The 9,303-nt window shown below is 46.2% G+C and overlaps 1 protein-coding gene across 1 annotated transcript; it reads right to left on the bottom strand.

The window, feature by feature from the left end:
* Window positions 1-730: 730 nt before the first annotated feature.
* TMEM207 (transmembrane protein 207) lies at window positions 731-5,539 on the bottom strand. Its single transcript, XM_005484919.4, has 5 exons — window positions 5,444-5,539; window positions 3,612-3,649; window positions 3,163-3,207; window positions 2,577-2,716; window positions 731-1,626 (listed from the first exon to the last, which is right to left on the bottom strand). Exons 1-5 carry the CDS (start codon window positions 5,537-5,539, stop codon window positions 1,478-1,480), a joined length of 468 nt encoding a protein of 155 aa, XP_005484976.1. The 3' UTR covers window positions 731-1,477.
* Between the last annotated feature and the right edge of the window lie 3,764 nt (window positions 5,540-9,303).

Here is a 9,303-nt window from a genome sequence, read left to right as displayed (position 1 = left end):
GGCTACAAGTGACATTTATTTCCTTTCACACAAGTGTCAAACATTAAAGCTGCTTCTAAAATAAGATTTTAGGGAGATAATTTGCAGTGGTTTTGGCAAATAATTTTTTCTCAAAATAAGTTGCAATTCTTTATCTAAAAAATGTACTTACACAGAATCATTATGAGAATATGATAACCTTTAGTGCATTTATCTTCCCAGTTTCCTTCCTGAGCACAGGAACTGGTGCTAATCTCACTCTACAGGTGGGTGCTCCATGAGGCAGGCTGTGGACTCCCATTAATATTTTGAGATTCTAATCCCAGATGGACCCAGGTGCCCAAATTGGACTCATGGCTCTATGGGAGCACAGGACCAGGGCTGACATTCCCTTCTGCAGCAGGAGAGGTCTGACAGGCCCCCCATCCCTTGCCATGGAGAGAGCAGAGGCAGAGAGCCCAGGCAGGCTGAATTCAGCCTTCAGTGACCTGTCCATGACAAACAAAGGGGAATCTTTGCTTTCATCTGGAATCCAGATAAGGGGAAAATTCAGCATCTTTCTTCAATAATTTGAGAACTAGTTAGGCTAATACCTCCTAAGAATGGCTTTGGTTGAGATGATCCTGTGTGAGCACAAAGCAGTGTGGATGGCTTCTTATTTTTCCATCCTGTCTGCAGCGATCACCTCAAAGGAAATGGCATTCTTTATCCTAATAGATTTCTGTATATAAGTGCTAAGTACCTAACCCCCTAATTCATGACTGTGGGGAACTTCCATATGGGTCCTGGGCCTGTCAAAGCCTTCTGGTCTGCAGTGCTAGGGCAAGACTAGCTGAGGACACTCATCATGAAATTAAGAACAGCTCAAATGAGCAAACTCATTTTTTTTAAGGTTCTGTAACCAGCTCCTACCACTGCTACTCCTACATAATCCCTGTCTCTTGTTTTCTCTTCCCTGGCCATAAATTTGCTGCCTTTTGCACTAGAAAAATCTGATATGCTGTGCTAAATATTTTAAATGTGGCAAACGATCCTTCATCACAGAGTGGCATGATTGCATTGCAATGTATTAGAACAACATGACTTTGCCAGAGGGTATTTCTTGGCACGGTGCCGAGTGAAGGAGGCAGCCCAAGCTTGAGAAGTAACTACCAAGTCATTTATCAACATTTGGTCCTAAAATACATGGGGTTGCACCAGCTCAAGCAGCCTTAGAGAGATAAATCTAGAGGCTGAGCCAGAAACCCCAAATGCATTCAGGCCTTTGAGGAAGCTTCTTGAAATCCAGAGATATCAAAATGCCAAGCTGAACTCCTGTGACAGATTCAATACATACTTTTGGCATTTATTCTGTTGCATTTTGTCTCGTCTTTCATTGTGCTGCTTTTCAGAATTTCAGCCGACCTGTGGAAAAGGCTGATTTGATCTCACACTCCTTTGGCACGATGGAAGATCTCTGATGAACCAAGCAGGATCCCTGAAAGCCAACATGTGGTGTCTAGAGCTTGTTTTCCTTCATAACATCCTCATAAGATGGAGGCAATTCAGTTCCCCCAAGGCTGAAGCATGAGGCAGGAGAAGAGGAAATCTCTGCAGTCCTGCAGGAGCTCAGGGATCCGGAGAATGGGCACGGAGGTGCTTCAGCAGCTGGGGAAAAAGCAAAGTCACCACTGTACAGCAGACAGGCGTGAAGGGCAAGTGTGGGAGGGAGAGGGGTGAGCCCAGGAGGAGCTGCCAAACCACTTGGAAACAAGAAAGGCACGGATGTAATTTTTGAAGGATGGCATCACAAAGTCTTTCACCACAAACTCCAGATACAAGAAGTTGGGACAGAGGAATTTGGGTGGGTTTGGGCGGGTCCTCCCTGTGGAGACACTGTCTGTGACCACCCAGCAAGCAGGTAATATGTCCTCTGGGAAGGGCTTAGCCTAATGACAGGATTAGCTTTATTTTTCTTGGAGGGATGTTGTCTGGCTCAGCCTGCTGATGCTGCTGGCCATACTCCTTATCAGTTCTGGTTGCTACACAGTCATTATAGCCCAGTCCTCAAAATCTGGGTGCTCCTGGGGGAATATTGAGGGTGGCTGCCTCAATAATGAACAGCACCCACCAGGACAATCTTTTGACAGATCAGGGTGTGTTAGCCAGTTCAGCTGTGCTGGGGTGGCTTGAGTTAGACCAGTACAGTTTTACCTGAATGAGAAATGAAGGACACACACTGGAAAGGGCTGCCTGACCCCAGAGCCTGTGGCTGCCCCAATGTCATGGGCCACTGAGTGGCCTGGCACTGAGGAGAAAGTGCCACATACCTCCAGTGTTTGCCTGGCCAAGCCCCAGGTAGGCACCTTTGGGACACCTGGACACACAGGAACAGCACCAAGGTATGGCTCAGTGAAAAGTGGATGTGGCTTCAGCCCCCTAGTCCATGGTCTGGACATGTCCCCAAGATGCCAGAGCTGGGCACTGCACTGTTCACCATCAATAGAGCCCCTGGCTGCATACCAGCTCCCGAGCCTGACTGCTTTTTACTGGGTTATTTATGGGCCACAGGAAGGCCACCAGGGCCAGCCGGACCTTGCAGCAGGGACAGGACTAACCACAGAAGGCATCCGAGCTGCTGAGGGCAAAGACAGCCACGGTGCGTCGGGGCAGGCGGCTCCGGCGCCTCAGCCAGCACTGCAGGCAGCAGCAGATCCCGCAGGACAGGAGCAGGGCCAGGAAAAACAACACCAGGAACCTGAGGCAGAGGCAGCAGGGGAGGAACAGCACTGTCACCATCTGTGGGCAGCACCAACAGATGGTTGCATGTCTTCAAATTAACATATTCATTAACATCTTTTTGCAAATAGCCCTTAAATGTTGTGTTTCCCCACCAGCACACTGGACATGATCAAAGTCTCCAGAAACTAATGTCTCACTCCTGAATCCTCAGCAGCCAGTGCTGGCTGGAAATTCAAACATTTCTCCCTGACACAATCCATCATTTTTTCCCAGCTCAGTTGTCAGCGTACAGTGAGGAGGATATGGATAAATGATTTCCATTAGTTTGTAAAGACAGAACACAGGGACAGCCCAGGAGCAATGCTCTCTAGCTATCAGTCTCTCTTAATGCCTTTCTCTCCATATATCCATCAAAGAATATTATTTGCCAGTTTTTCCCCTTAAAGCAGATCTGAGACTTACCACACATACCAGCTGCTAAAGTTTTCATCGCTCTGTCCAACACACCTAAAAAGGGAAGAATAAAAAGGACTCCCAGTCCAGCATGAGGGGGCTGCTGTACCCACCCCAGCACATCTACCAACACAAAGAGAAGCACTATCAGTAAGTAGAAGATTGAGAAGTTTTCTTCCATAAAGGGAGCCCATTAAAAATTTCTCTCTGTAGGTGGGAGCAATGCAGATGATGCAAGAAGCAGAATGCCACTTGTTTGCCTTTCAACACTGGTGCCCACCATCAGCATTTTTGCTGAAAACCCAAAGGGTTGCCAGCCTCTATTTCCTCTTTTGGAAAAAACAACCAACCCTAAATGTCCTTATGCTGGAAGTCCTCATTCCTCAGCTGTGCTGGTGTGCCAGCAGAAGCACAGCACCCCTGAAAGAGCCTGGGTGAGAGAATGAAGCCACACTCACCTCTCGCCAAGCTCACAGTCCGACCCGGAGTCTGCTGACTGAAAACACACATATAAATCAGGGCAGGTATGTTTTGTTTTTTACAATTTATCAGTATAATTACTGTTCTTAGAGTGGAAAATTGGAGAGGAAGAGCAAAAGGAGTGCTGATCCTGCTGGGTTGAAATCAGACCTCTCCTTGGGGATCTGCCTCTGTGGGGCTCTGCTTTGAGCCAGCCCAAATTGAAACCAGCAGAGAACCTCACCAAGAGCTCAATAAACTCAATAGCTTGCAGATGAAAGCTAGGCCAAGGAGAAAGCATTCCTTTTGATGTGAAAGAGGGAAAGGCAAGAGCAGGGAAACACCAGCTGGAGTCTTCAGACCTGCTTGCTGCACTAGGCTTTGCTATTCAGAAATATCTGCTGAAAATGCCCATGACTAAATTCTTGTTCTGTGGCTCATTTTTTTTGGGAGCTAATTGTGAATGCAGCAGTAATTTGGAGCTGTTTTGACCAGAAGTGTGCTCTACCCAGCATTTTCCTGTTTTCAGATAGTAGTGGTGCATCATTCCCAGAGTCAGGTTTCAGGTATTGCAAATATGTGAACCTGAAACTTGTTTTTCAGGTATATTTTCTATTCTCAGCTTAAGCCTGTTTATTTTTGCAAGCCTTGTTGATCTTAGCCTCAGTTTCATATTATCTGTGCAAAAAGTAACCAGAGCAGTTCATCAGTATAACTGAATCCAGTTCAATAGATTCTTTTGGCTGACTGGTGTTAGGTGTGTTATTACAGTTGTCCAATGTTGCTACAAAAAATTTCAGATTGGGTATAGAGTTGTGATAACACTGGAAAGCAGAATGAGCAAGACAGAGGAATTAAGATTTGTTTCTCGGAAAAAAAAAACCTATTAGAATGTAATTTGTAAATAATTACTTTGGATTTCCCTCTGCATATATCCAAAAGACTTAGAGATTTTTGACTTTGAGTCAAACTGAAAGGCTCTGTTCTGAACTAGAAATTTGTATCAAATATGCATAACTGAAAAATATCTTTTAAAATCTCTAATTAACACATTCTTTTTGTTTTGCAAAGCTCAAGCCACTGTAAACAGTAAGAAATCCTCCCTTAGATCTCTATAATGTGTCTGATCCTGTGCACACACTGCCTTTCAGTCCCTACTTTCACCAGAGGTTTTTGGGTATAGTAAGTCTTTCATATAAAGCATTATCTGTGAAATTTCATGAGTGGCTGAAATCCAAATGAGGAATAGAGAAAAAGACAGAAGCTTCAACTCTTCCAGACGTGTCCTTTTAAAACTGAGCTAATTTGCCATGTCACACATGCACCCTGGTGCAGAATATTTTAATTCTTTTGGGGGTTTTTTGCATTTCAACTGATTATTAAATAACAAGTCAAAAGCAGATAGCTGATTGCTGTGATTACATGTATCCTGAGTATTCTTCATGGCTGAATGACAACCTCTGGCCTCTCTTTTATCATCCTTCAAACCAACTCAGCAGAGCCACCTCAGCGTGGTTAAACTGCAGCAAAGTGCATCTGCTCTGAGGCAGGAATCTGTCACAGCAGCCAAACACCCACCCGTGCTGCTGAAGCCCCAAGCTCTTCCATCTCAATAGCCACTGACAGAATAAAGAACAAAGGCAGTAGTGTTTTTTCTGCATTAATTGGAATTTTTGCGAGCATTAAATCTTCCCTGAAAGGTCCTCAAAAAAAATCTTTCACAAAATAATAGTAAAAAAAGAAAGCTGATTATTAAATTCTATAAAAGTTGGAACCTTCCCCCCCACAAAATCCCTAAAATCAGCTTGGTCCCAGTGAAGGGTTTGGTTACCTGGAAGAAGGTTAAACACAGAACTGCAGTTCCTGCTGTGATCCATGAAGTTAAACACAAAGCTCCAGGTCTCTGCATCATTAATGTGAGAAACATTGGAAGAGCTTTGTTTGCAGCAGTGTTTTACCCTCTGTGATTTGGTGCTTTTAAAACTTCCCTGCACATGGTGCCTGCAGCCAGAGAACACGTTACCCAATGGCTTCCTGCCCCTCAGAAATTACCACTAGCCAGGGAGCGAATTTGGGTTTGCAGGGACACAAACAGCTACCAGGAGTTAAAGGAACACAGGTTTAAGGTCAGCACCTTGCAGTTGTTTTGGTATTTTCCGAGCTGTTCACAAATTCCTGCTGCTGAGGCTTAGTTCCATATTAACCCACGGCTGCATTTAACAGGAGCTGCTACAAACAGAGTCACTGGTGTCTGTGCAGTGGGGCCACACTTTCATGGCATGCTGCCTTCAGATGGAATATTGGCATTTCAGCGTTAGCTCTAACCATGTCCTGTGCACTGTGCCCACCACTTCAAACCTGCACCAAGGATGGAGGAAACCCTTCCCATCCCAAGACACCCTCCACCAGCACCAGCATTGCTGTTATGCAGCTGACAGGGTTTGCCAGGAAAATGCAGCTTAAAAAACCCCATACATCCCCAATGCTTCTTACAAGGGACACAAAATTTCACTGCACATTCAATTCCTATAGAGCCATCCAGGTGATGTGGTTAAACAGGGGTAGAAGATGGTTTGCACCACAGCTCTGATCCCCTTGGAAGGGACAATCCCAGTTTGTTCAGCAGTCAGTAATAGGTTGTCACAGAAGTTTACAGCCCGTGGCTGAAATGCACCATTAACTGTGGTTCTTCCAGATTTTAACACAAAGGGTGTTGCCATGAATATGTTTAGCTGTCACTCCAGAGTTAAGCATTATGTTGGGATGCCATTACTGCTGTAATGATTGACAAAGCCGAGCTGCTCTTGAGATGTACCTCTGTGGCTTTGCTTCAGCTGAAAGGTCAAGAAGTCTGACCAGCTGTGATATACATGCACAACACGGGTTTGTTATTTAATGTTCAAGTTTTGCATAAACCCAGCCCAAGCCCTGGTGTTCTCTCATGTTTACTTCCAGCTCAGCACTAATGAAAGGCGAGTCCCTGAAATGATGCTCGCTGAGAAAGCATCTCTCATCATGGTGCTAAGTGCATGTGCTACACAAAATAAATGGTCTGAACATGCTGTCCTGCTTCAGACCAATCCTTTTCAGTGCTGCTCAACAGTAAATTGCCAAACCAATTTCTTAGCTGTTTTCTTAAAGTAAAAGCTCCTGCAGTATAAAAATGTGCACAGCCTTGCTGGGAACTCTTGTTCCTTGTGTGACTCTTACAATCTTACAGGCTTCAGTGAGGTCATCCATCATTGAACTAATTTCAGTTTTCTTCCTCTCACAATTACTTCCCTCATGTCAGCATCCAGGGTACTTTCAATTTAGAGCCACCAAATGGATCAGCCCTGGTATTTCAGGGGGCAGGTACCTCAATGAGCTCCTGGTACTGAAAAATAACATGGGGCCTCTGTTCTGGATCTATTTCCAGAAGAAAAGGGAAATAATTGAATTCTATGACTGCTCAGCTCCTGGTCTTGAGGCAAACTTTGATGTTTTCTGCTGGTTGGACCCATACAGGGATTCCAAGGGATGATAGCAATTTGTGAAGCCTGTCCTGCACTCTCTGTGATGACGACAAAAGGAGACAGAGTTCGCTTAAAGGGGGTCCATGAATAGCCCAGTTCTGAAAAGAATCACTGCTTCAGCAGGAAAACTCTCCCTGTCCATGATCAGCTGAGCAGCTTGAATACATGAATGCCATAAAGAGCCTCGGCTTTTGCTCTAAGACAGTCAGGACTGGACATCAAAAACCCAGAGAGGTTTGGCACCAAAATTCTGATGGGCTGGCACCCTCCTGCTGCTCCCTGCCTGCTGAGGCACTGCTGCCTTTGGGTTTTGCAAAACTGAGACCCACCTTCTGGATAGCTCTGTGTCTGAGGGCTAGCTCCAGTCTGAGGGATTTCTCCAGGGATTTTGTCATCCCCCCACGAGGAGATACATTTGTACACACACATGAAGATAACCTGTGCTCACTCCTCCTCCACTTATGGATGACAAGTTTGGTATCTCTTTCCTCCTCAATCCTATTCCCCTGATTGGTGGATTTGGGAGGCTGCTCCCTGATGGATGGTAACTCATGGCCATTAGATTAACGTGCTGTTATTTCCTCATCACCTTATGTCGTTGCTAGGTGACAAATGCATCTCCCAGGCAGCAACAGGAGCTACCAAAACATAGGGCAATTTCTGGCTGCCCATTATGGCTTTCCTTAAAGGGCCTGCTCCTTCCAGTGGGAAGAGGGACAGCTCTAGGATCACTCAGAGGGTGACTTCCAGAGCTGCCACAGAAATCACCTCCACTGGGGGGGCTGGGTTACATGAAAGGTGTGAAAGGGAATGCAAGATGGGGAGACAGGAGGAATCTGGGAGGAGCTGATTCACCTCATTGAGTCTGAGAGGGCCAGGATTGTGTCAGGGGTCTGAATTTCAGGAGATGGGCTCCAAATTGTATTTGATGGCCTGTGTTTCATTGTGTGTCATACAATTTCAGATATGCTTTTAGATTAAGCCAAAATTTCAGGGAACAACCTGGGGATTTTTGGATCTTGGTAAGAGTGGGAGGCAATTCACTGGCAAACAGAAGCCCACATAAAACACCTTGCAGCCTGTAAGCACAGCTAGCAGCTTAAATTTGTTTCAAGCTCTTTCTAGGCTGCCTTCAGAGCATTTGGTGGTTGCTGGGATGACTTTTGGGAAAGCAATCACCTTGCTAAGTTCCGATCGCCCTCCCAGAACAGTGCAGAATAAGACTGTCAAAGACTCAGAAAGAGAAGAAGACTGGCAGCAGGAGAGGTGGGACATGGAACAGAATGGAGAACACACAGAGATGTGGAAGGGAGACAAGGAACATCAGGGCAGCCCTGCTCTCTTATATTAAGGTCTGCTGACAAGGGTTAGGCATGTGTTCACTTTGTTATGCTGCAGTGTTTTCACATCACCACCACAATCAATTCTTGCTCCAGTTCAAGGCCACTGGGATCTCTCCTCTCCCTTCTTGACTGCACCACCACGACCATCTCAGTCTTTGCTTCTGCAGCCACAGCTCTGGCATCAAGGCTCTGTCAGGCTGCCTCCTGGCCTGGCCTGGGATGACTTAGCAGGCAAATTCAGTTTATTTAGCCCAGGAGAAGACCAGAGCAATGGGGAGGACTGAGCATTTCCTCTGTGCAATGGGAGAACGAAAGCAGCTTCGGTCTCATCCTCTGTGAATGGAAGCCACAAGGAGCTGCTCGTTCCCTACACACACACAGATGACAAATCCAGCACTGGGGAGAGCTTTTTAAGCTAATGGCCAGTGCTGGCACAGGGACAAATGAGAGCAAACCAACCATGAATAAATTGAGGCTGGAAAAGCAAAGAAGGTTCACCCCATCCAGAGCAGCAAGGTTGAGCAGCAGCTTGTCCGTGGGAGGAGTGTGGGCATGAAACCAAACAGCTCCTGAGGCACAAGTCAGCGAGCTCCCACACGACATGTAACCACTTCAACAGGACTTGCTGACCCAGGGAGCCCTTTCCCCACCCCACAGGGTCCTCAGACCCTCAAACCCCTCCACGTGCACGAGAGCCAGCCAAAGGATGAACATTTTAAACCAAGGCCTGGAGGAGCTGGCAGGGCCTGTTGTCTTTCAAAAGGATTATACCCATTTGCTGGTCCCTGATGAATGCAGCCCTTTGTGAGCCCGTGAGGGGGATGTGCTGCAGG

Source organism: Zonotrichia albicollis, chromosome 9, assembly GCF_047830755.1.
Source record: "Zonotrichia albicollis isolate bZonAlb1 chromosome 9, bZonAlb1.hap1, whole genome shotgun sequence".
In the NCBI taxonomy this organism is placed as follows: Eukaryota; Metazoa; Chordata; class Aves; order Passeriformes; family Passerellidae; genus Zonotrichia; species Zonotrichia albicollis.
Note: the sequence above shows the minus strand (reverse complement) of the source record. Positions and strands in the feature narration are given on the sequence as shown.